This window comes from Phyllobates terribilis, unplaced genomic scaffold (genome assembly GCF_046119375.1).
Source record: "Phyllobates terribilis strain yellow unplaced genomic scaffold, ASM4611937v1 Scaffold_8__6_contigs__length_399053987, whole genome shotgun sequence".
Taxonomy (NCBI): Eukaryota; Metazoa; Chordata; class Amphibia; order Anura; family Dendrobatidae; genus Phyllobates; species Phyllobates terribilis.
In genome coordinates, this window is record NW_027362768.1 from 384,038,832 (window position 1) to 384,066,061 (window position 27,230).

The 27,230-nt window shown below is 59.0% G+C and overlaps 1 protein-coding gene across 5 annotated transcripts in view; it reads left to right on the forward strand.

Moving 5' to 3' along the window:
• LOC141157603 (uncharacterized) overlaps positions 1-27,230 on the forward strand; it is a 56,028-nt gene that overhangs the window by 12,448 nt on the left and 16,350 nt on the right. For all 5 annotated transcript variants that reach the window (XM_073645071.1, XM_073645075.1, XM_073645074.1 and 2 more), the window contains exon 4: positions 25,527-25,650. In XM_073645071.1, the coding sequence (XP_073501172.1) occupies positions 25,527-25,650 (124 nt within the window). The remainder of the gene's footprint in view (positions 1-25,526; positions 25,651-27,230) is intronic.

The window sequence follows — 27,230 nt, forward strand, 5'->3', positions numbered from 1 at the left end:
AGGGTAGAGCTGGTGGTGCAGCGGTATGGTGGAGCGAGGACCTTGCCCGCGAGGGCTCACAGTCTACAAGGGATGGGTGAGGATACAGTAGGTGAGGGCAGAGCTGGTCGTGCAGTGGTATGGTGGAGCGAGGACCCTGCCAGCGAGGGCTCACAGTCTACAGGGGATGGGTGAGGATACAGTAGGTGAGGGTAGAGCTGGTCGTGCAGCGGTATGGTGGAGCGAGGACCCTGCCCGCGAGGGCTCACAGTCTACAGGGGATGGGTGAGGATACAGTAGGTGAGGGTAGAGCTGGCCGTGCAGCGGTATGGTGGAGAGAGGACCCTGCCCGCGAGGGCTCACAGTCTACAGGGGATGGGTGAGGATACAGTAGGTGAGGGTAGAGCTGGTCGTGCAGCGGTATGGTGGAGAGAGGACCCTGCCCGCGAGGGCTCACAGTCTACAAGGGATGGGTGACGATACAGTAGGTGAGGGCAGAGCTGGTCGTGCAGTGGTATCGTGGAGCGAGGACCCTGCCCGCGAGGGCTCACAGTCTACAAGGGATGGGTGAGGATACAGTAGGTGAGGGTAGAGCTGGTCGTGCAGCGGTATGGTGGAGCGAGGACCCTGCCCGCGAGGGCTCGCAGTCTACAAGGGATCGGTGAGGATACAGTAGGTAGGGGTAGAGCTGGTCGTGCAGCAGTATGGTGGAGCGAGGACCCTGCCCGCGAGGGCTCACAGTCTACAAGGGATGGGTGAGGATACAGTAAGTGAGGGTAGAGCTGGTCGTACAGCGGTATGGTGGAGCGAGGACCCTGCCCACGAGGGCTCACAGTCTACAGGGGATGGGTGAGGATACAGTAGGTGAGGGTAGAGTTGGCCGTGCAGCGGTATGGTGGAGAGAGGACCCTGCCCGCGAGGGCTCACAGTCTACAGGGGATGGGAGAGGATACAGTAGGTGAGGGTAGAGCTGGTCGTGCAGCGGTATGGTGGAGAGAGGACCCTGCCCGCGAGGGCTCACAGTCTACAGGGGATGGGTGAGGATACAGTAAGTGAGGGTAGAGCTGGTCGTGCAGCGGTATGGTGGAGCGAGGACCCTGCCCGCGAGGGCTCACAGTCTACAGGGGATGGGTGAGGATACAGTAGGTGAGGGTAGAGCTGGTGGTGCAGCGGTATGGTGGAGCGAGGACCCTGCCCGCGAGGGCTCACAGTCTACAAGGGATGGGTGAGGATACAGTAGGTGAGGGCAGAGCTGGTCGTGCAGTGGTATGGTGGAGCGAGGACCCTGTCCGCGAGGGATCACAGTCTACAAGGGATGGGTGAGGATACAGTAGGTGAGGGTAGAGCTGGTTGTGCAGCGGTATGGTGGAGCGAGGACCCTGCCCGCGAGGGCTCACAGTCTACAAGGGATGGGTGAGGATACAGTAGGTGGGGGTAGAGCTGGTCGTGCAGCAGTATGGTGGAGCGAGGACCCTGCCTGCGAGGGCTCACAGTCTACAAGGGATGGGTGAGGATACAGTAGGTGAGGGTAGAGCTGGTCGTACAGTGGTATGGTGGAGCGAGGACCCTGCCCGCGAGGGCTCACAGTCTACAAGGGATGGGTGAGGATACAGTAGGTGAGGGTAGAGCTGGTCGTACAGCGGTATGGTGGAGCGAGGACCCTGCCCACGAGGGCTCACAATCTACAGGGGATGGGTGAGAATACAGTCGGTGAGGGTAGAGCTGGTCGTGCAGCGGTATGGGGTAGAGAGGACCCTGCCCGCGAGGGCTCACAATCTACAGGGGATGGGTGAGGATACAGTAGGTGAGGGTAGAGCTGGACGTGCAGCGGTATGGTGGAGAGAGGACCCTGCCCGCGAGGGCTCACAGTCTACAGGGGATGGGTGAGGATACAGTAGGTGAGGGTAGAGCTGCTCGTGCAGCGGTATGGTGGAGAGAGGACCCTGCCCGCGAGGGCTCACAGTCTACAAGGGATGGGTGACGATACAGTAGGTGATGGCAGAGCTGGTCGTGCAGTGGTATGGTGGAGCGAGGACCCTGCCCGCGAGGGCTCACAATCTACAAGGGATGGGTGAGGATACAGTAGGTGAGGGTAGAGCTGGTCGTGCAGCGGTATGGTGGAGCGAGGACCCTGCCCGCGAGGGCTCACAATCTACAAGGGATGGGTGAGGATACAGTAGGTGAGGGCAGAGTTGTTCGTGCAGCGGTATGGTGGAGCGAGGACCCTGCCCGCGAGGGCTCACAGTCTACAAGGGATGGGTGAGGATACAGTAGGTGAGGGTAGAGCTGGTCGTGCAGCGGTATGGAGGAGCGAGGACCCTGCCCGCGAGGGCTCACAGTCTACAAGGGATGGGTGAGGATACAGTAGGTGGGGGTAGAGCTGGTCGTGCAGCGGTATGGTGGAGCGAGGACCCTGCCCGCGAGGGGTCACAATCTACAGGGGATGGGTGAGGATACAGTAGGTGAGGGCAGAGCTGGTCGTGCAGCGGTATGGTGGAGCGTGGACCCTGCCAGCGAGGGCTCACAGTCTACAAGGGATGGGTGAGGATACAGTAGGTGAGGGTAGAGCTGGTCGTGTAGAGGTATGGAGGAGCGAGGAACCTGCCCTCGAGGGCTCACAGTCTACAGGGGATGGGTGAGGATACAGTAGGTGAGGGTAGAGCTGGTCGTGCAGCGGTATGGTGGAGAGAGGACCCTGCCCGCGAGGGCTCACAGTCTACAAGGGATGGGTGACGATACAGTAGGTGATGGCAGAGCTGGTCGTGCAGTGGTATGGTGGAGCGAGGACCCTGCCCGCGAGGGCTCACAGTCTAGAAGGGATGGGTGAGGATACAGTAGGTGAGGGTAGAGCTGGTCGTGCAGCGGTATGGTGGAGCGAGGACCCTGACCGGGAGGGCTCACAGTCTACAAGGGATGGGTGAGGATACAGTAGATGGGGGTAGAGCTGGACGTGCAGCATTATGGTGGAGCGAGGACCCTGCCCGCGAGGGCTCACAGTCTACAGGGGATGGGTGAGGATACAGTAGGTGAGGGTAGAGCTGGTCGTGCAGCGGTATGGTGGAGCGAGGACCCTGCCCACGAGGGCTCACAGTCTACAAGGGATGGGTGAGGATACAGTAGGTGAGGGCAGAGCTGGCCGTGCAGCGGTATGGTGGAGAGAGGACCCTACCCGCGAGGGGTCACAATCTACAAGGGATGGGTGAGGATACAGTAGGTGAGGGTAGAGCTGGTCGTGCAGCGGTATGGTGGAGCGAGGACCCTGCCCGCGAGGGCTCACAATCTACAAGGGATGGGTTAGGATACAGTAGGTGAGGGCAGAGCTAGTCGTGCAGCGGTATGGTGGAGCGAGGACCCTGCCCTCAAGGGCTCACAGTCTACAAGGGATGGGTGAGGATACAGTAGGTGAGGGTAGAGCTGGTCGTGCAGCAGTATGGTGGAGCGAGGACCCTGCCCGCGAGGGGTCACAATCTACAGGGGATGGGTGAGGATACAATAGGTGAGGGCAGAGCTGGTCGTGCAGCGGTATGGTGGAGCGAGGACCCTGCCCGCGAGGGCTCACAGTCTACAGGGGATGGGTGAGGATACAGTAGGTGAGGGTAGAGCTGGTCGTGCAGCGGTATGGAGGAGCGAGGACCCTGCCCGCGAGGGCTCACAGTCTACAGGGGATGGGTGAGGATACAGTAGGTGAGGGTAGAGGTGGTCGTGCAGCGGTATGGTGGAGCGAGGACCCTGCCCACGAGGGCTCACAGTCTACAAGGGATGGGTGAGGATACAGTAGGTGAGGGCAGAGCTGGCCGTGCAGCGGTATGGTGGAGCGAGGACCCTACCCGCGAGGGCTCACAATCTACAAGGGATGGGTGAGGATATAGTAGGTGAGGGTAGAGCTGGTCGTGCAGCGGTATGGTGGAGCGAGGACCCTGCCCGCGAGGGCTCACAATCTACAAGGGATGGGTGAGGATACAGTAGGTGAGGGCAGAGTTGGTCGTGCAGCGGTATGGTGGAGCGAGGACCCTGCCCGCGAGGGCTCACAGTCTACAAGGGATGGGTGAGGATACAGTAGGTGAGGGTAGAGCTGGTCGTGCAGCGATATGGAGGAGCGAGGACCCTGCCCGCGAGGGCTCACAGTCTACAAGGGATGGGTGAGGATACAGTAGGTGAGGGTAGAGCTGGTCGTGCAGCGGTATGGTGGAGCGAGGACCCTGGCCGCGAGGGCTCACAGTCTACAGGGGATGGGTGAGGATACAGTAGGTGAGGGTAGAGCTGGTCGTACAGCGGTATGGTGGAGCGAGGACCCTGCCTGCGAGGGCTCACAATCTACAAGGGATGGGTGAGGATACAGTAGGTGAGGGCAGAGTTGGTCGTGCAGCGGTATGGTGGAGCGAGGACCCTGCCCGCGAGGGCTCACAGTCTACAAGGGATGGGTGAGGATACAGTAGGTGAGGGTAGAGCTGGTCGTGTAGAGGTATGGAGGAGCGAGGACCCTGCCCTCGAGGGCTCAAAGTCTACAGGGGATGGGTGAGGGTAGAGCTGGTCGTGCAGCAGTATGGTGGAGCGAGGACGCTGCCCGCGAGGGCTCACAATCTACAAGGGATGGGTGAGGATACAGTAGGTGAGGGCAGAGCTGGTCGTGCAGCGGTATGGTGGAGCGAGGACCCTGCCCGCGAGGGCTCACAGTCTACAAGGGATGGGTGAGGATACAGTAGGTGAGGATGGAGCTGGTCATGCAGCGGTATGGTGGAGCGAGGACCCTGCCCGCGTTGGCTCACAGTCTACAGGGGATGGGTGAGGATACAGTAGGTGAGGGTAGAGCTGGTCGTGCAGCGGTATGGTGGAGCGGGGACTGTGCCCGCGAGGGCTCACAATCTACAGGGGATGGGTGAGGATACAGTAGGTGAGGGTAGAGCTGGTCGTGTAGAGGTATGGAGGAGCGAGGACCCTGCCCTCGAGGGCTCACAGTCTACAAGGGATGGGTGAGGATACAGTAGGTGAGGGTAGAGCTGGTCGTGCAGCGGTATGGTGGAGAGAGGACCCTGCCCGCGAGGGCTCACAGTCTACAAGGGATGGGTGACGATACAGTAGGTGATGGCAGAGCTGGTCGTGCAGTGGTATGGTGGAGCGAGGACTCTGCCCGCGAGGGCTCACAGTCTACAAGGGATGGGTGAGGATACAGTAGGTGAGGGTAGAGCTGGTCGTGCAGCGGTATGGTGGAGCGAGGACCCTGACCGCGAGGGCTCACAGTCTACAAGGGATGGGTGAGGATACAGTAGATGGGGGTAGAGCTGGTCGTGCAGCAGTATGGTGGAGCGAGGACCCTGCCCGCGAGGGGTCACAATCTACAGGGGATGGGTGAGGATACAGTAGGTGAGGGCAGAGCTGGTCGTGCAGCGGTATGGTGGAGCGAGGACCCTGCCCACGAGGGCTCACAGTCTACAAGGGATGGGTGAGGATACAGTAGCTGAGGGTAGAGCTGGTCGTGTAGAGGTATGGAGGAGCGAGGACCCTGCCCGCGAGGGCTCACAGTCTACAGGGGATGGGTGAGGATACAGTAGGTGAGGGTAGAGCTGGTCGTGCAGCGATATGGAGGAGCGAGGTCCCTGCCCGCGAGGGCTCACAGTCTACAGGGGATGGGTGAGGATACAGTAGGTGAGGGTAGAGCTGGTCGTGCAGCGGTATGGTGGAGCGAGGACCCTGCCCACGAGGGCTCACAGTCTACAAGGGATGGGTGAGGATACAGTAGGTGAGGGCAGAGCTGGCCGTGCAGCGGTATGGTGGAGAGAGGACCCTACCCGCGAGGGGTCACAATCTACAAGGGATGGGTGAGGATACAGTAGGTGAGGGTAGAGCTGGTCGTGCAGCGGTATGGTGGAGCGAGGACCCTGCCCGCGAGGGCTCACAGTCTACAAGGGATGGGTGAGGATACAGTAGGTGAGGGTAGAGCTGGTCGTGCAGCAGTATGGTGGAGCGAGGACCCTGCCCGCGAGGGGTCACAATCTACAGGGGATGGGTGAGGATACAATAGGTGAGGGCAGAGCTGGTCGTGCAGCGGTATGGTGGAGCGAGGACCCTGCCCGCGAGGGCTCACAGTCTACAGGGGATGGGTGAGGATACAGTAGGTGAGGGTAGAGCTGGTCGTGCAGCGGTATGGAGGAGCGAGGACCCTGCCCGCGAGGGCTCACAGTCTACAGGGGATGGGTGAGGATACAGTAGGTGAGGGTAGAGGTGGTCGTGCAGCGGTATGGTGGAGCGAGGACCCTGCCCACGAGGGCTCACAGTCTACAAGGGATGGGTGAGGATACAGTAGGTGAGGGCAGAGCTGGCCGTGCAGCGGTATGGTGGAGCGAGGACCCTACCCGCGAGGGCTCACAATCTACAAGGGATGGGTGAGGATACAGTAGGTGAGGGTAGAGCTGGTCGTGCAGCGGTATGGTGAAGAGAGGACCCTACCCGCGAGGGGTCACAATCTACAAGGGATGGGTGAGGATACAGTAGGTGAGGGTAGAGCTGGTCGTGCAGCGGTATGGTGGAGCGAGGACCCTGCCCGCGACGGCTCACAGTCTACAAGGGATGGGTGAGGATACAGTAGGTGAGGGTAGAGCTGGTCGTGCAGCAGTATGGTGGAGCGAGGACCCTGCCCGCGAGGGGTCACAATCTACAGGGGATGGGTGAGGATACAATAGGTGAGGGCAGAGCTGGTCGTGCAGCGGTATGGTGGAGCGAGGACCCTGCCCGCGAGGGCTCACAGTCTACAGGGGATGGGTGAGGATACAGTAGGTGAGGGTAGAGGTGGTCGTGCAGCGGTATGGTGGAGCGAGGACCCTGCCCACGAGGGCTCACAGTCTACAAGGGATGGGTGAGGATACAGTAGGTGAGGGCAGAGCTGGCCGTGCAGCGGTATGGTGGAGCGAGGACCCTACCCGCGAGGGCTCACAATCTACAAGGGATGGGTGAGGATACAGTAGGTGAGGGTAGAGCTTGTCGTGCAGCGATATGGAGGAGCGAGGTCCCTGCCCGCGAGGGCTCACAGTCTACAGGGGATGGGTGAGGATACAGTAGGTGAGGGTAGAGCTGGTCGTGCAGCGGTATGGTGGAGCGAGGACCCTGCCCACGAGGGCTCACAGTCTACAAGGGATGGGTGAGGATACAGTAGGTGAGGGCAGAGCTGGCCGTGCAGCGGTATGGTGGAGCGAGGACCCTACCCGCGAGGGCTCACAATCTACAAGGGATGGGTGAGGATACAGTAGGTGAGGGTAGAGCTGGTCGTGCAGCGGTATGGTGAAGAGAGGACCCTACCCGCGAGGGGTCACAATCTACAAGGGATGGGTGAGGATACAGTAGGTGAGGGTAGAGCTGGTCGTGCAGCGGTATGGTGGAGCGAGGACCCTGCCCGCGACGGCTCACAGTCTACAAGGGATGGGTGAGGATACAGTAGGTGAGGGTAGAGCTGGTCGTGCAGCAGTATGGTGGAGCGAGGACCCTGCCCGCGAGGGGTCACAATCTACAGGGGATGGGTGAGGATACAATAGGTGAGGGCAGAGCTGGTCGTGCAGCGGTATGGTGGAGCGAGGACCCTGCCCGCGAGGGCTCACAGTCTACAGGGGATGGGTGAGGATACAGTAGGTGAGGGTAGAGGTGGTCGTGCAGCGGTATGGTGGAGCGAGGACCCTGCCCACGAGGGCTCACAGTCTACAAGGGATGGGTGAGGATACAGTAGGTGAGGGCAGAGCTGGCCGTGCAGCGGTATGGTGGAGCGAGGACCCTACCCGCGAGGGCTCACAATCTACAAGGGATGGGTGAGGATACAGTAGGTGAGGGTAGAGCTTGTCGTGCAGCGGTATGGTGGAGCGAGGACCCTGCCCGCGAGGGCTCACAATCTACAAGGGATGGGTGAGGATACAGTAGGTGAGGGCAGAGTTGGTCGTGCAGCGGTATGGTGGAGCGAGGACCCTGCCCGCGAGGGCTCACAGTCTACAAGGGATGGGTGAGGATACAGTAGGTGAGGGCAGAGCTGGCCGTGCAGCGGTATGGTGGAGCGAGGACCCTACCCGCGAGGGCTCACAATCTACAAGGGATGGGTGAGGATACAGTAGGTGAGGGTAGAGCTGGTCGTGCAGCGGTATGGTGGAGAGAGGACCCTACCCGCGAGGGGTCACAATCTACAAGGGATGGGTGAGGATACAGTAGGTGAGGGTAGAGCTGGTCGTGCAGCGGTATGGTGGAGCGAGGACCCTGCCCGCGAGGGCTCACAGTCTACAAGGGATGGGTGAGGATACAGTAGGTGAGGGTAGAGCTGGTCGTGCAGCAGTATGGTGGAGCGAGGACCCTGTCCGCGAGGGGTCACAATCTACAGGGGATGGGTGAGGATACAATAGGTGAGGGCAGAGCTGGTCGTGCAGCGGTATGGTGGAGCGAGGACCCTGCCCGCGAGGGCTCACAGTCTACAGGGGATGGGTGAGGATACAGTAGGTGAGGGTAGAGCTGGTCGTGCAGCGGTATGGAGGAGCGAGGACCCTGCCCGCGAGGGCTCACAGTCTACAGGGGATGGGTGAGGATACAGTAGGTGAGGGTAGAGGTGGTCGTGCAGCGGTATGGTGGAGCGAGGACCCTGCCCACGAGGGCTCACAGTCTACAAGGGATGGGTGAGGATACAGTAGGTGAGGGCAGAGCTGGCCGTGCAGCGGTATGGTGGAGCGAGGACCCTACCCGCGAGGGCTCACAATCTACAAGGGATGGGTGAGGATACAGTAGGTGAGGGTAGAGCTTGTCGTGCAGCGGTATGGTGGAGCGAGGACCCTGCCCGCGAGGGCTCACAATCTACAAGGGATGGTTGAGGATACAGTAGGTGAGGGCAGAGTTGGTCGTGCAGCGGTATGGTGGAGCGAGGACCCTGCCCGCGAGGGCTCACAGTCTACAAGGGATGGGTGAGGATACAGTAGGTGGGGGTAGAGCTGGTCGTGCAGCGGTATGGTGGAGCGAGGACCCTGCCCGCGAGGGGTCACAATCTACAGGGGATGGGTGAGGATACAGTAGGTGAGGGCAGAGCTGGTCGTGCAGCGGTATGGTGGAGCGTGGACCCTGCCTGCGAGGGCTCACAGTCTACAAGGGATGTGTGAGGATACAGTAGGTGAGGGTAGAGCTGGTCGTGTAGAGGTATGGAGGAGCGAGGAACCTGCCCTCGAGGGCTCACAGTCTACAGGGGATGGGTGAGGGTAGAGCTGGTCGTGCAGCAGTATGGTGGAACGAGGACGCTGCCCGCGAGGGCTCACAATCTACAAGGGATGGGTGAGGATACAGTAGGTGAGGGCAGAGCTGGTCGTGCAGCGGTATGGTGGAGCGAGGACCCTGCCCGCGAGGGCTCACAGTCTACAAGGGATGGGTGAGGATACAGTAGGTGAGGATGGAGCTGGTCATGCAGCGGTATGGTGGAGCGAGGACCCTGCCCGCGATGGCTCACAGTCTACAGGGGATGGGTGAGGATACAGTAGGTGAGGGTAGAGCTGGTCGTGCAGCGGTATGGTGGAGCGAGGACTGCGCCCGCGAGGGATCACAATCTACAGGGGATGGGTGAGGATACAGTAGGTGAGGGTAGAGCTGGTCGTGTAGAGGTATGGAGGAGCGAGGACCCTGCCCTCGAGGGCTCACAGTCTACAGGGGATGGGTGAGGATACAGTAGGTGAGGGTAGAGCTGGTCGTGCAGCGGTATGGTGGAGAGAGGACCCTGCCCGCGAGGGCTCACAGTCTACAAGGGATGGGTGACGATACAGTAGGTGATGGCAGAGCTGGTCGTGCAGTGGTATGGTGGAGCGAGGACCCTGCCCGCGAGGGCTCACAGTCTACAAGGGATGGGTGAGGATACAGTAGGTGAGGGTAGAGCTGGTCGTGCAGCGGTATGGTGGAGCGAGGACCCTGACCGCGAGGGCTCACAGTCTACAAGGGATGGGTGAGGATACAGTAGATGGGGGTAGAGCTGGTCGTGCAGCAGTATGGTGGAGCGAGGACCCTGCCCGCGAGGGGTCACAATCTACAGGGGATGGGTGAGGATACAGTAGGTGAGGGCAGAGCTGGTCATGCAGCGGTATGGTGGAGCGAGGACCCTGCCCACGAGGGCTCACAGTCTACAAGGGATGGGTGAGGATACAGTAGCTGAGGGTAGAGCTGGTCGTGTAGAGGTATGGAGGAGCGAGGACCCTACCCGCGAGGGGTCACAATCTACAAGGGATGGGTGAGGATACAGTAGGTGAGGGTAGAGCTGGTCGTGCAGCGGTATGGTGGAGCGAGGACCCTGCCCACGAGGGCTCACAGTCTACAAGGGATGGGTGAGGATACAGTAGGTGAGGGTAGATCTGGTCGTGCAGCAGTATGGTGGAGCGAGGACCCTGCCCGCGAGGGGTCACAGTCTACAGGGGATGGGTGAGGATACAATAGGTGAGGGCAGAGCTGGTCGCGCAGCGGTATGGTGGAGCGAGGACCCTGCCCGCGAGGGCTCACAGTCTACAGGGGATGGGTGAGGATACAGTAGGTGAGGGTAGAGCTGGTCGTGCAGCGGTATGGAGGAGCGAGGACCCTGCCCGCGAGGGCTCACAGTCTACAGGGGATGGGTGAGGATACAGTAGGTGAGGGTAGAGGTGGTCGTGCAGCGGTATGGTGGAGCGAGGACCCTGCCCACGAGGGCTCACAGTCTACAAGGGATGGGTGAGGATACAGTAGGTGAGGGCAGAGCTGGCCGTGCAGCGTTATGGTGGAGCGAGGACCCTACCCGCGAGGGCTCACAATCTACAAGGGATGGGTGAGGATACAGTAGGTGAGGGTAGAGCTGGTCGTGCAGCGGTATGGTGGAGAGAGGACCCTACCCGCGAGGGGTCACAATCTACAAGGGATGGGTGAGGATACAGTAGGTGAGGGTAGAGCTGGTCGTGCAGCGGTATGGTGGAGCGAGGACCCTGCCCGCGAGGGCTCACAGTCTACAAGGGATGGGTGAGGATACAGTAGGTGAGGGTAGAGCTGGTCGTGCAGCAGTATGGTGGAGCGAGGACCCTGCCCGCGAGGGGTCACAATCTACAGGGGATGGGTGAGGATACAATAGGTGAGGGCAGAGCTGGTCGTGCAGCGGTATGGTGGAGCGAGGACCCTGCCTGCGAGGGCTCACAGTCTACAGGGGATGGGTGAGGATACAGTAGGTGAGGGTAGAGCTGGTCGTGCAGCGGTATGGAGGAGCGAGGACCCTGCCCGCGAGGGCTCACAGTCTACAGGGGATGGGTGAGGATACAGTAGGTGAGGGTAGAGGTGGTCGTGCAGCGGTATGGTGGAGCGAGGACCCTGCCCACGAGGGCTCACAGTCTACAAGGGATGGGTGAGGATACAGTAGGTGAGGGCAGAGCTGGCCGTGCAGCGGTATGGTGGAGCGAGGACCCTACCCGCGAGGGCTCACAATCTACAAGGGATGGGTGAGGATACAGTAGGTGAGGGTAGAGCTGGTCGTGCAGCGGTATGGTGGAGCGAGGACCCTGCCCGCGAGGGCTCACAGTCTACAAGGGATGGGTGAGGATACAGTAGGTGAGGGCAGAGCTGGCCGTGCAGCGGTATGGTGGAGCGAGGACCCTACCCGCGAGGGCTCACAATCTACAAGGGATGGGTGAGGATACAGTAGGTGAGGGTAGAGCTTGTCGTGCAGCGGTATGGTGGAGAGAGGACCCTACCCGCGAGGGGTCACAATCTACAAGGGATGGGTGAGGATACAGTAGGTGAGGGTAGAGCTGGTCGTGCAGCGGTATGGTGGAGCGAGGACCCTGCCCGCGAGGGCTCACAGTCTACAAGGGATGGGTGAGGATACAGTAGGTGAGGGTAGAGCTGGTCGTGCAGCAGTATGGTGGAGCGAGGACCCTGTCCGCGAGGGGTCACAATCTACAGGGGATGGGTGAGGATACAATAGGTGAGGGCAGAGCTGGTCGTGCAGCGGTATGGTGGAGCGAGGACCCTGCCCGCGAGGGCTCACAGTCTACAGGGGATGGGTGAGGATACAGTAGGTGAGGGTAGAGCTGGTCGTGCAGCGGTATGGAGGAGCGAGGACCCTGCCCGCGAGGGCTCACAGTCTACAGGGGATGGGTGAGGATACAGTAGGTGAGGGTAGAGGTGGTCGTGCAGCGGTATGGTGGAGCGAGGACCCTGCCCACGAGGGCTCACAGTCTACAAGGGATGGGTGAGGATACAGTAGGTGAGGGCAGAGCTGGCCGTGCAGCGGTATGGTGGAGCGAGGACCCTACCCGCGAGGGCTCACAATCTACAAGGGATGGGTGAGGATACAGTAGGTGAGGGTAGAGCTTGTCGTGCAGCGGTATGGTGGAGCGAGGACCCTGCCCGCGAGGGCTCACAATCTACAAGGGATGGTTGAGGATACAGTAGGTGAGGGCAGAGTTGGTCGTGCAGCGGTATGGTGGAGCGAGGACCCTGCCCGCGAGGGCTCACAGTCTACAAGGGATGGGTGAGGATACAGTAGGTGGGGGTAGAGCTGGTCGTGCAGCGGTATGGTGGAGCGAGGACCCTGCCCGCGAGGGGTCACAATCTACAGGGGATGGGTGAGGATACAGTAGGTGAGGGCAGAGCTGGTCGTGCAGCGGTATGGTGGAGCGTGGACCCTGCCTGCGAGGGCTCACAGTCTACAAGGGATGTGTGAGGATACAGTAGGTGAGGGTAGAGCTGGTCGTGTAGAGGTATGGAGGAGCGAGGAACCTGCCCTCGAGGGCTCACAGTCTACAGGGGATGGGTGAGGGTAGAGCTGGTCGTGCAGCAGTATGGTGGAACGAGGACGCTGCCCGCGAGGGCTCACAATCTACAAGGGATGGGTGAGGATACAGTAGGTGAGGGCAGAGCTGGTCGTGCAGCGGTATGGTGGAGCGAGGACCCTGCCCGCGAGGGCTCACAGTCTACAAGGGATGGGTGAGGATACAGTAGGTGAGGATGGAGCTGGTCATGCAGCGGTATGGTGGAGCGAGGACCCTGCCCGCGATGGCTCACAGTCTACAGGGGATGGGTGAGGATACAGTAGGTGAGGGTAGAGCTGGTCGTGCAGCGGTATGGTGGAGCGAGGACTGCGCCCGCGAGGGATCACAATCTACAGGGGATGGGTGAGGATACAGTAGGTGAGGGTAGAGCTGGTCGTGTAGAGGTATGGAGGAGCGAGGACCCTGCCCTCGAGGGCTCACAGTCTACAGGGGATGGGTGAGGATACAGTAGGTGAGGGTAGAGCTGGTCGTGCAGCGGTATGGTGGAGAGAGGACCCTGCCCGCGAGGGCTCACAGTCTACAAGGGATGGGTGACGATACAGTAGGTGATGGCAGAGCTGGTCGTGCAGTGGTATGGTGGAGCGAGGACCCTGCCCGCGAGGGCTCACAGTCTACAAGGGATGGGTGAGGATACAGTAGGTGAGGGTAGAGCTGGTCGTGCAGCGGTATGGTGGAGCGAGGACCCTGACCGCGAGGGCTCACAGTCTACAAGGGATGGGTGAGGATACAGTAGATGGGGGTAGAGCTGGTCGTGCAGCAGTATGGTGGAGCGAGGACCCTGCCCGCGAGGGGTCACAATCTACAGGGGATGGGTGAGGATACAGTAGGTGAGGGCAGAGCTGGTCATGCAGCGGTATGGTGGAGCGAGGACCCTGCCCACGAGGGCTCACAGTCTACAAGGGATGGGTGAGGATACAGTAGCTGAGGGTAGAGCTGGTCGTGTAGAGGTATGGAGGAGCGAGGACCCTACCCGCGAGGGGTCACAATCTACAAGGGATGGGTGAGGATACAGTAGGTGAGGGTAGAGCTGGTCGTGCAGCGGTATGGTGGAGCGAGGACCCTGCCCGCGAGGGCTCACAGTCTACAAGGGATGGGTGAGGATACAGTAGGTGAGGGTAGATCTGGTCGTGCAGCAGTATGGTGGAGCGAGGACCCTGCCCGCGAGGGGTCACAGTCTACAGGGGATGGGTGAGGATACAATAGGTGAGGGCAGAGCTGGTCGCGCAGCGGTATGGTGGAGCGAGGACCCTGCCCGCGAGGGCTCACAGTCTACAGGGGATGGGTGAGGATACAGTAGGTGAGGGTAGAGCTGGTCGTGCAGCGGTATGGAGGAGCGAGGACCCTGCCCGCGAGGGCTCACAGTCTACAGGGGATGGGTGAGGATACAGTAGGTGAGGGTAGAGGTGGTCGTGCAGCGGTATGGTGGAGCGAGGACCCTGCCCACGAGGGCTCACAGTCTACAAGGGATGGGTGAGGATACAGTAGGTGAGGGCAGAGCTGGCCGTGCAGCGTTATGGTGGAGCGAGGACCCTACCCGCGAGGGCTCACAATCTACAAGGGATGGGTGAGGATACAGTAGGTGAGGGTAGAGCTGGTCGTGCAGCGGTATGGTGGAGAGAGGACCCTACCCGCGAGGGGTCACAATCTACAAGGGATGGGTGAGGATACAGTAGGTGAGGGTAGAGCTGGTCGTGCAGCGGTATGGTGGAGCGAGGACCCTGCCCGCGAGGGCTCACAGTCTACAAGGGATGGGTGAGGATACAGTAGGTGAGGGTAGAGCTGGTCGTGCAGCAGTATGGTGGAGCGAGGACCCTGCCCGCGAGGGGTCACAATCTACAGGGGATGGGTGAGGATACAATAGGTGAGGGCAGAGCTGGTCGTGCAGCGGTATGGTGGAGCGAGGACCCTGCCTGCGAGGGCTCACAGTCTACAGGGGATGGGTGAGGATACAGTAGGTGAGGGTAGAGCTGGTCGTGCAGCGGTATGGAGGAGCGAGGACCCTGCCCGCGAGGGCTCACAGTCTACAGGGGATGGGTGAGGATACAGTAGGTGAGGGTAGAGGTGGTCGTGCAGCGGTATGGTGGAGCGAGGACCCTGCCCACGAGGGCTCACAGTCTACAAGGGATGGGTGAGGATACAGTAGGTGAGGGCAGAGCTGGCCGTGCAGCGGTATGGTGGAGCGAGGACCCTACCCGCGAGGGCTCACAATCTACAAGGGATGGGTGAGGATACAGTAGGTGAGGGTAGAGCTGGTCGTGCAGCGGTATGGTGGAGCGAGGACCCTGCCCGCGAGGGCTCACAGTCTACAAGGGATGGGTGAGGATACAGTAGGTGAGGGCAGAGCTGGCCGTGCAGCGGTATGGTGGAGCGAGGACCCTACCCGCGAGGGCTCACAATCTACAAGGGATGGGTGAGGATACAGTAGGTGAGGGTAGAGCTTGTCGTGCAGCGGTATGGTGGAGCGAGGACCCTGCCCGCGAGGGCTCACAATCTACAAGGGATGGTTGAGGATACAGTAGGTGAGGGCAGAGTTGGTCGTGCAGCGGTATGGTGGAGCGAGGACCCTGCCCGCGAGGGCTCACAGTCTACAAGGGATGGGTGAGGATACAGTAGGTGGGGGTAGAGCTGGTCGTGCAGCGGTATGGTGGAGCGAGGACCCTGCCCGCGAGGGGTCACAATCTACAGGGGATGGGTGAGGATACAGTAGGTGAGGGCAGAGCTGGTCGTGCAGCGGTATGGTGGAGCGTGGACCCTGCCTGCGAGGGCTCACAGTCTACAAGGGATGTGTGAGGATACAGTAGGTGAGGGTAGAGCTGGTCGTGTAGAGGTATGGAGGAGCGAGGAACCTGCCCTCGAGGGCTCACAGTCTACAGGGGATGGGTGAGGGTAGAGCTGGTCGTGCAGCAGTATGGTGGAGCGAGGACGCTGCCCGCGAGGGCTCACAATCTACAAGGGATGGGTGAGGATACAGTAGGTGAGGGCAGAGCTGGTCGTGCAGCGGTATGGTGGAGCGAGGACCCTGCCCGCGAGGGCTCACAGTCTACAAGGGATGGGTGAGGATACAGTAGGTGAGGATGGAGCTGGTCATGCAGCGGTATGGTGGAGCGAGGACCCTGCCCGCGATGGCTCACAGTCTACAGGGGATGGGTGAGGATACAGTAGGTGAGGGTAGAGCTGGTCGTGCAGCGGTATGGTGGAGCGAGGACTGCGCCCGCGAGGGATCACAATCTACAGGGGATGGGTGAGGATACAGTAGGTGAGGGTAGAGCTGGTCGTGTAGAGGTATGGAGGAGCGAGGACCCTGCCCTCGAGGGCTCACAGTCTACAGGGGATGGGTGAGGATACAGTAGGTGAGGGTAGAGCTGGTCGTGCAGCGGTATGGTGGAGAGAGGACCCTGCCCGCGAGGGCTCACAGTCTACAAGGGATGGGTGACGATACAGTAGGTGATGGCAGAGCTGGTCGTGCAGTGGTATGGTGGAGCGAGGACCCTGCCCGCGAGGGCTCACAGTCTACAAGGGATGGGTGAGGATACAGTAGGTGAGGGTAGAGCTGGTCGTGCAGCGGTATGGTGGAGCGAGGACCCTGACCGCGAGGGCTCACAGTCTACAAGGGATGGGTGAGGATACAGTAGATGGGGGTAGAGCTGGTCGTGCAGCAGTATGGTGAAGCGAGGACCCTGCCCGCGAGGGGTCACAATCTACAGGGGATGGGTGAGGATACAGTAGGTGAGGGCAGAGCTGGTCATGCAGCGGTATGGTGGAGCGAGGACCCTGCCCACGAGGGCTCACAGTCTACAAGGGATGGGTGAGGATACAGTAGCTGAGGGTAGAGCTGGTCGTGTAGAGGTATGGAGGAGCGAGGACCCTACCCGCGAGGGGTCACAATCTACAAGGGATGGGTGAGGATACAGTAGGTGAGGGTAGAGCTGGTCGTGCAGCGGTATGGTGGAGCGAGGACCCTGCCCGCGAGGGCTCACAGTCTACAAGGGATGGGTGAGGATACAGTAGGTGAGGGTAGATCTGGTCGTGCAGCAGTATGGTGGAGCGAGGACCCTGCCCGCGAGGGGTCACAATCTACAGGGGATGGGTGAGGATACAATAGGTGAGGGCAGAGCTGGTCGCGCAGCGGTATGGTGGAGCGAGGACCCTGCCCGCGAGGGCTCACAGTCTACAGGGGATGGGTGAGGATACAGTAGGTGAGGGTAGAGCTGGTCGTGCAGCGGTATGGAGGAGCGAGGACCCTGCCCGCGAGGGCTCACAGTCTACAAGGGATGGGTGAGGATACAGTAGGTGAGGGTAGAGCTGGTCGTGCAGCGGTATGGTGGAGCGAGGACCCTGCCCACGAGGGCTCACAGTCTACAAGGGATGGGTGAGGATACAGTAGGTGAGGGCAGAGCTGGCCGTGCAGCGTTATGGTGGAGCGAGGACCCTACCCGCGAGGGCTCACAATCTACAAGGGATGGGTGAGGATACAGTAGGTGAGGGTAGAGCTGGTCGTGCAGCGGTATGGTGGAGAGAGGACCCTACCCGCGAGGGGTCACAATCTACAAGGGATGGGTGAGGATACAGTAGGTGAGGGTAGAGCTGGTCGTGCAGCGGTATGGTGGAGCGAGGACCCTGCCCGCGAGGGCTCACAGTCTACAAGGGATGGGTGAGGATACAGTAGGTGAGGGTAGAGCTGGTCGTGCAGCAGTATGGTGGAGCGAGGACCCTGCCCGCGAGGGGTCACAATCTACAGGGGATGGGTGAGGATACAATAGGTGAGGGCAGAGCTGGTCGTGCAGCGGTATGGTGGAGCGAGGACCCTGCCTGCGAGGGCTCACAGTCTACAGGGGATGGGTGAGGATACAGTAGGTGAGGGTAGAGCTGGTCGTGCAGCGGTATGGAGGAGCGAGGACCCTGCCCGCGAGGGCTCACAGTCTACAGGGGATGGGTGAGGATACAGTAGGTGAGGGTAGAGGTGGTCGTGCAGCGGTATGGTGGAGCGAGGACCCTGCCCACGAGGGCTCACAGTCTACAAGGGATGGGTGAGGATACAGTAGGTGAGGGCAGAGCTGGCCGTGCAGCGGTATGGTGGAGCGAGGACCCTACCCGCGAGGGCTCACAATCTACAAGGGATGGGTGAGGATACAGTAGGTGAGGGTAGAGCTGGTCGTGCAGCGGTATGGTGGAGCGAGGACCCTGCCCGCGAGGGCTCACAATCTACAAGGGATGGGTGAGGATACAGTAGGTGAGGGCAGAGTTGGTCGTGCAGCGGTATGGTGGAGCGAGGACCCTGCCCGCGAGGGCTCACAGTCTACAAGGGATGGGTGAGGATACAGTAGGTGGGAGTAGAGCTGGTCGTGCAGCGGTATGGTGGAGCGAGGACCCTGCCCGCGAGGGGTCACAATCTACAGGGGATGGGTGAGGATACAGTAGGTGAGGGCAGAGCTGGTCGTGCAGCGGTATGGTGGAGCGTGGACCCTGCCTGCGAGGGCTCACAGTCTACAAGGGATGTGTGAGGATACAGTAGGTGAGGGTAGAGCTGGTCGTGTAGAGGTATGGAGGAGCGAGGAACCTGCCCTCGAGGGCTCACAGTCTACAGGGGATGGGTGAGGGTAGAGCTGGTCGTGCAGCAGTATGGTGGATCGAGGGCGCTGCCCGCGAGGGCTCACAATCTACAAGGGATGGGTGAGGATACAGTAGGTGAGGGCAGAGCTGGTCGTGCAGCGGTATGGTGGAGCGAGGACCCTGCCCGCGAGGGCTCACAGTCTACAAGGGATGGGTGAGGATACAGTAGGTGAGGATGGAGCTGGTCATGCAGCGGTATGGTGGAGCGAGGACCCTGCCCGCGATGGCTCACAGTCTACAGGGGATGGGTGAGGATACAGTAGGTGAGGGTAGAGCTGGTCGTGCAGCGGTATGGTGGAGCGAGGACTGTGCCCGCGAGGGCTCACAATCTACAGGGGATGGGTGAGGATACAGTAGGTGAGGGTAGAGCTGGTCGTGTAGAGGTATGGAGGAGCGAGGACCCTGCCCTCGAGGGCTCACAGTCTACAGGGGATGGGTGAGGATACAGTAGGTGAGGGTAGAGCTGGTCGTGCAGCGGTATGGTGGAGAGAGGACCCTGCCCGCGAGGGCTCACAGTCTACAAGGGATGGGTGACGATACAGTAGGTGATGGCAGAGCTGGTCGTGCAGTGGTATGGTGGAGCGAGGACCCTGCCCGCGAGGGCTCACAGTCTACAAGGGATGGGTGAGGATACAGTAGGTGAGGGTAGAGCTGGTCGTGCAGCGGTATGGTGGAGCGAGGACCCTGACCGCGAGGGCTCACAGTCTACAAGGGATGGGTGAGGATACAGTAGATGGGGGTAGAGCTGGTCGTGCAGCAGTATGGTGGAGCGAGGACCCTGCCCGCGAGGGGTCACAATCTACAGGGGATGGGTGAGGATACAGTAGGTGAGGGCAGAGCTGGTCATGCAGCGGTATGGTGGAGCGAGGACCCTGCCCACGAGGGCTCACAGTCTACAAGGGATGGGTGAGGATACAGTAGCTGAGGGTAGAGCTGGTCGTGTAGAGGTATGGAGGAGCGAGGACCCTACCCGCGAGGGGTCACAATCTACAAGGGATGGGTGAGGATACAGTAGGTGAGGGTAGAGCTGGTCGTGCAGCGGTATGGTGGAGCGAGGACCCTGCCCGCGAGGGCTCACAGTCTACAAGGGATGGGTGAGGATACAGTAGGTGAGGGTAGAGCTGGTCGTGCAGCAGTATGGTGGAGCGAGGACCCTGCCCGCGAGGGGTCACAATCTACAGGGGATGGGTGAGGATACAATAGGTGAGGGCAGAGCTGGTCGCGCAGCGGTATGGTGGAGCGAGGACCCTGCCCGCGAGGGCTCACAGTCTACAGGGGATGGGTGAGGATACAGTAGGTGAGGGTAGAGCTGGTCGTGCAGCGGTATGGAGGAGCGAGGACCCTGCCCGCGAGGGCTCACAGTCTACAGGGGATGGGTGAGGATACAGTAGGTGAGGGTAGAGGTGGTCGTGCAGCGGTATGGTGGAGCGAGGACCCTGCCCACGAGGGCTCACAGTCTACAAGGGATGGGTGAGGATACAGTAGGTGAGGGCAGAGCTGGCCGTGCAGCGTTATGGTGGAGCGAGGACCCTACCCGCGAGGGCTCACAATCTACAAGGGATGGGTGAGGATACAGTAGGTGAGGGTAGAGCTGGTCGTGCAGCGGTATGGTGGAGAGAGGACCCTACCCGCGAGGGGTCACAATCTACAAGGGATGGGTGAGGATACAGTAGGTGAGGGTAGAGCTGGTCGTGCAGCGGTATGGTGGAGCGAGGACCCTGCCCGCGAGGGCTCACAGTCTACAAGGGATGGGTGAGGATACAGTAGGTGAGGGTAGAGCTGGTCGTGCAGCAGTATGGAGGAGCGAGGACCCTGCCCGCGAGGGGTCACAATCTACAGGGGATGGGTGAGGATACAATAGGTGAGGGCAGAGCTGGTCGTGCAGCGGCATGGTGGAGCGAGGACCCTGCCCGCGAGGGCTCACAGTCTACAGGGGATGGGTGAGGATACAGTAGGTGAGGGTAGAGCTGGTCGTGCAGCGGTATGGAGGAGCGAGGACTCTGCCCTCGAGGGCTCACAGTCTACAGGGGATGGGTGAGGATACAGTAGGTGAGGGTAGAGGTGGTCGTGCAGCGGTATGGTGGAGCGAGGACCCTGCCCACGAGGGCTCACAGTCTACAAGGGATGGGTGAGGATACAGTAGGTGAGGGCAGAGCTGGCCGTGCAGCGGTATGGTGGAGCGAGGACCCTACCCGCGAGGGCTCACAATCTACAAGGGATGGGTGAGGATACAGTAGGTGAGGGTAGAGCTGGTCGTGCAGCGGTATGGTGGAGCGAGGACCCTGCCCGCGAGGGCTCACAATCTACAAGGGATGGGTGAGGATACAGTAGGTGAGGGCAGAGTTGGTCGTGCAGCGGTATGGTGGAGCGAGGACCCTGCCCGCGAGGGCTCACAGTCTACAAGGGATGGGTGAGGATACAGTAGGTGGGAGTAGAGCTGGTCGTGCAGCGGTATGGTGGAGCGAGGACCCTGCCCGCGAGGGGTCACAATCTACAGGGGATGGGTGAGGATACAGTAGGTGAGGGCAGAGCTGGTCGTGCAGCGGTATGGTGGAGCGTGGACCCTGCCTGCGAGGGCTCACAGTCTACAAGGGATGTGTGAGGATACAGTAGGTGAGGGTAGAGCTGGTCGTGTAGAGATATGGAGGAGCGAGGAACCTGCCCTCGAGCACTCACAGTCTACAGGGGATGGGTGAGGGTAGAGCTGGTCGTGCAGCAGTATGGTGGAGCGAGGACGCTGCCCGCGAGGGCTCACAATCTACAAGGGATGGGTGAGGATACAGTAGGTGAGGGCAGAGCTGGTCGTGCAGCGGTATGGTGGAGCGAGGACCCTGCCCGCGAGGGCTCACAGTCTACAAGGGATGGGTGAGGATACAGTAGGTGAGGATGGAGCTGGTCATGCAGCGGTATGGTGGAGCGAGGACCCTGCCCGCGAGGGCTCACAGTCTACAAGGGATGGGTGAGGATACAGTAGGTGAGGATGGAGCTGGTCATGCAGCGGTATGGTGGAGCGAGGACCCTGCCCGCGATGGCTCACAGTCTACAGGGGATAGGTGAGGGTAGAGCTGGTCATGCAGCGGTATGGTGGAGCGAGGACCGTGCCCGCGAGGGCTCACAATCTACAGGGGATGGGTGAGAATACAGTAGGTGAGGGCAGAGGTGGTCGTGCAGCGGTATGGTGGAGCGAGGACCCTGCCCGCGAGGGCTCACAGTCTACAGGGGATTGGTGAGGATACAGTAGGTGGGGGTAGAGCTGGTCGTGCAGCGGTATGGTGGAGCGAGGACCGTGCCCGCGAGGGCTCACAATCTACAGGGGATGGGTGAGGATACAGTAGGTGAGGGCAGAGGTGGTCGTGCAGTGGTATGGTGGAGCGAGGACCCTGCCCGCGAGGGCTCACAGTCTACAGGGGATGGGTGAGGATACAGTAGGTGAGGGTAGAGCTGGTCGTGCAGCGGTATGGTGGAGCGGTGGATACTGCAGGTTATAGGCTTGTCGGAAGAGGTGGGTCTTTAGGCTCTTTTTGAAGGTTTCCACGGTAGGCGAGAGTCTGTTTTGTTGGGGTAGAGAGTTCCAGAGTAGGGGGGATACACGGGAGAAATCTTGTATGTGATTGTGGGAGGAGGAGATAAGAGGGGAGTAGAGAAGGAGATCTTGTGAGGATTGGAGGCTGCGTGCAGGTATGTACTGGGAGACTAGGTCACAGATATATGGAGGAGACAGGTTGTGAATGGCTTTGTATGTCATGGTTAGGGTTTTGAATTGGAGTCTCTGAGCAATGGGGAGCCAGTGAAGAGATTGACAGAGAGGAGAGGCCGGGGAATAGCGGGGGGACAGGTGGATTAGTCGGGCAGCAGAGTTTAGGATGGATTGGAGGGGTGCGAGAGTGTTAGAGAGGAGGCCACAGAGCAGGAGGCTGCAGTAGTCGAGGCGGGAGATGATGAGGGCGTGCACTAGTGTTTTTACAGATTCGTGGTTGAGAAAGGAATGTGCGGAGATATTTCGGAGTTGGAGTCGGCAGGAGGTGGAAAGGGCTTGGATATGTGGTGTGAAGGAGAGATGAAAGTCCAGGGTTACCCCGAGGCAGCGAGCTTGAGGGACTGGGGAGAGTGTGCAGCCATTGACGTTGATGGATAGGTCAGATGGGGGGGTTGAATGGGATGGCGGAAAGATGAATTCAGTTTTGTCCATGTTAAGTGTTAGAAATCTGGCAGAGAAGAAGGATGAGATGGCGGACAGACATTGTGGGATTCCGGTTAGTAGGGAGGAGATATCGGGTGCAGAGAGGTAGAAAGTGAGGTGAATGAAGTTCAATAGCGTGGAAATCTGCCCTGATGTTATGTCGGCTCGTTCTGTTGGATTCGCTGCCTCCTGCTCCACAGGCAGAGAGGTCTGAACCTAGAATTCCCTTCACTCAAACAAGAGTGTTTTTTGAATCAAAGGACAAATAAAATTAATATTATTTATACAATAAACAGTCACACAAAATACACCCCAGTACTTGAGAAATGATTCATTCTATTTCACTGGAACTCCTGATTCTGTCCATGATCCTGGTTTATTGCCTTTACATTTCTGTCCAGGCTGCTATGTGTGAACACGGCAGATCCCCACACTACTGAACTCATTTGACCATATACCATGTATGTTGATTACCTCGTTGTTATGTATGGTTGTCCCGAGGAAGGAGTCGGTGGACTCTGAAACGCGTAGACAATAAACCTACATTTATATCTACACTAATGGTTTGTCGTAACTCCAGAGAGCGCAGAAACCACTTCCTTTCCAGCATCTATCTCTGACATATCCATAGGAAGCTGCAGCCTCGGGAGTTCCGGCTTTATAGGTGTCGTGTCCCACACAACCCTACTAGGTGAGCAGTTTTTTAATACGTCTGTAACAATTATTAATTGGATAAGACCCTATTGCGCTCTTGCATTTTTTTCATAATTCTCTGGAATACACACCCCAAACAGTTCAATTAATTCCCAATACCCACAGCTTTAAGAATGCCCTCATCTACTATATAATTGTCTTATCCCGTTTGTCTGTCTGTCTTTCTGTCTGTCGTGGAAATCCCGCGTCGCTCATTGGTCCGGCAGCGGCCAATCAGCGCCGCGGGATTTCTGAAAAAAGATGGCGGCCGTTAGCGGCTCATCTGGCGGACGGAGGTCAGCGGCGATGCAGCGGGGAGATGAGCGGCGCTAGCAGCACAACTACCCCGACCGGCGCCGCTGACCTCCATGCGGCTAACGTCGGAAGATCAGCGGCTTGGCCCGCTGAACTCCCGACAGCAAGTGTGAACGGAGGACCAGGGAGCGGCGCTGCCGGTCGGGATGCTTCTGCTGTGAGCAGCCGCTCATCTCCCGGCTTCTCACAGCAGAAGGAGCCGCACAGGCAGCGCCGCTCCCCGGTCCTCGCTAATACGGAGCCGCACAAGCAGCGCCGCTCCCGGCCCCACACTAATACGACGTTGATTGGTCGCGGTGGCCGGCCGCGACCAATCAGCGAAATGGCCGGGAAATTTAAATGCCGCTCTGCTGATTAATCGCGGCCGGCCACCGCGACCAATGAGCGAGATGGGCGGCAAATTTAAACGCCGCTCTGCTGATTGGTCACGGTGGCCGGCCGCGATTAATCAGCGAGATTGGCGCCAAATTTAAACACCGCTCTGCTGATTAGTCGCGGCCGTGACCAATCACCATTATTGGCGCCAAATTTAAATAACGCTCTGCTGATTGGTCGCGACCGCCGGCCGCAACCAATCAGCATTATTGCCGCCAAATTTAAACCCCGCTCTGCTGATTGGTCGCGTTCGCTGGCCGCGACCAATCAGCATTAATGGCGCCAAATTTAAACCCCGCTCTGCTGATTAGTCGTGACCGCCGGCCGTGACCAATCTGCGATAAAGGCGCCAAATTTTAACACCGCTTTGCTAATTGGTCGCGGTTGCCGGCCTCGACCAATCAGCGATTTTGGCGCCAAATTTAAATACCGCTCTGCTGATTGCCCCCGGTCGGCCGCATACCTATTCTAGAATACCCGATACGTTAGAATCGGGCCACCATCTAGTCTACTATATACTATACAATATATACTATATATACTATATTGTCTTATCCCGTCTGTCTGTCTTTCTGTCTGTCTTTCTGTCTGTCCTGGAAATCCCGCATCGCTCATTGGTCCGGCAGCGGCCAATCAGCGCCGCGGGATTTCTGAAAAAAGATGGCGGCCAGTTAGCGGCTCATCTGCTGGACGGAGGTCAGCGGCGATGCAGCGGGGAGATGAGCGGCGCTAGCAGCACAACTACCCCGACCGGCGCCGCTGACCTCCATGCGACTAACATCGGAAGATCAGCGGCTTGGCCCGCTGATCTCCCGACAGCAAGTGTGAACGGAGGTCCGGGGAGCGGCGCCGCCAGTCGGGATGCTTCTTCTGCGAGCAGCCGCTCATCTCCCGGCTTCTCGCAGCAGAAGGAGCCGCACAGGCAGCGCCGCTCCCCGGTCCTCGCTAATACGGAGCCGCACAAGCAGCGCCGCTCCCGGGCCCACACTAATACGACGCTGATTGGCCGCGGTGGCCGGCCGCGACCAATCAGTGAGATGGCCGGGAAATTTAAACGCCGCTCTGCAGATTAATCGCGGTGGCCGGCCGCGACCAATCAGCGAGATGGGCGGCAAATTTAAACGCCGCTCTGCTGATTAATCGCGGACGGCCATCGCGACCAATCAGCGAGATGGGCGGCAAATTTAAGCAACGTGTTGCTGATTGAGCCCGGTCTGCCGTATACATATTCTAGAATACCTGATGCGTTAGAATCGGGCCACCATCTAGTTTCTTTATATTGGCCTATCGCCTCTGTATCTGTCCTTGTACACACACTGGCTGGTGACCGGTTCACGCAGCGTTATGTGAATACCCTAGTTATACTGATGGCTGGACCGTACAATACAAGCACTTTTTAACATTTTACCTTTATCGTGTTCCCCCTATTTCCTCAAACATTGTAGCTTACGAGCAGCAGGTCCCTCACTCCTCCTGATATCTGCTGAATTATGTATTATGTCTTCATTGCCTGTACAAGTCCTCTCCGTAATGAAAAGTGCTGCAGAATATGTTGGCGCTATAGAAATAAAAATTATTATTATTATTATTATTGTGAGGTTCCTGTCCGATATGAGGACATCACTGTCAGCTTCACTATGGACGAGTGGGAGTATGTGGAAAGTCACAACGATCTGTACAAGGAGATTGTGATGGAGAGTCACCAGCCTCCCACATCAACAGGTAAAGCCACAATGTTTTTGTTTCTTGTTTTTAACATAAACAATTGTATCAAAATGTATCCTCGTTATCAATCTTCTCTTTCCATAAAGGTTTTATAAACAGATCTTGTGATCTATTTTGTGTCCCTGATTAGTATTCTGAGTGCACAAGGGTGTAATCGCTCTGTATGGGATCTACCGACCATAAGTGCACAAGGGTGTAATCGCTCTGTATGGGATGTACCAACACTTAGATGCTAGTGATCATCAGAGCAGATGGTGCACGAGCTTGGAAATAAGCCAATCCGGTGCAGACATCACAGGTGGGAGCAGCGCCACTTATATCCAAATTAATACCTGCTTAGCCTGATTTAATTATGGTAATTTTTATATAATTCACTTGCATACCGCTGAACAGCAATGTACGTCAGAACGACCATATGTAAATAGCAGCTGCATTATTTGAGTGCCTGAGCCCAGTGGCAAAGCAGATCCCTGTGATAACTGCTGTATTATACAGCTGGATCCCAGGGTAGACCCCCCGCAGGACAGTTGGCAGATAACTGCTGTATTATACAGTTGGATCCCAGGGTATACCCCCCGCAGGACAGTTGGCAGATAACTGCTGTATTATACAGCTGGATCCCAGGGTATACCCCCCGCAGGACAGTTGGCAGATAACTGCTGTATTATACAGCTGGACCCCAGGGTAGACCCCCCGCAGGACAGTAGGCAGATAACTGCTGTATTATACAGCTGGACCCCAGGGTAGACCCCCCGCAGGACAGTTGGCAGATAACTGCTGTATTATACAGCTGGATCCCAGGGTATACCCCCCGCAGGACAGTTGGCAGATAACTGCTGTATTATACAGCTGGATCCCAGGGTATACCCCCCGCAGGACAGTTGGCAGATAACTGCTGTATTATACAGCTGGATCCCAGGGTAGACCCCCCGCAGGACAGTTGGCAGATAACTGCTGTATTATACAGCTGGATCCCAGGGTATACTCCCCGCAGGACAGTAGGCAGATAACTGCTGTATTATACAGCTGGACCCCAGGGTAGACCCCCCGGAGGACAGTAGGCAGATAACTGCTGTATTATACAGCTGGACCCCAGGGTATACCCCCCGCAGGACAGTTGGCAGATAACTGCTGTATTATACAGCTGGATCCCAGGGTATACCCCCCCGCAGGACAGTTGGCAGATAACTGCTGTATTATACAGCTGGACCCCAGGGTATACCCCCCGCAGGACAGTTGGCAGATAACTGCTGTATTATACAGCTGGACCCCAGGGTAGACCCCCCGCAGGACAGTTGGCAGATAACTGCTGTATTATACAGCTGGATCCCAGGGTAGACCCCCCGCAGGACAGTTGGCAGATAACTACTGTATTATACAGCTGGATCCCAGGGTAGACCCCCCGCAGGACAGTAGGCAGATAACTGCTGTATTATACAGCTGGATCCCAGGGTATACCCCCCCGCAGGACAGTTGGCAGATAACTGCTGTATTATACAGCTGGATCCCAGGGTAGACCCCCCCGCAGGACAGTTGGCAGATAACTGCTGTATTATACAGCTGGATCCCAGGGTAGA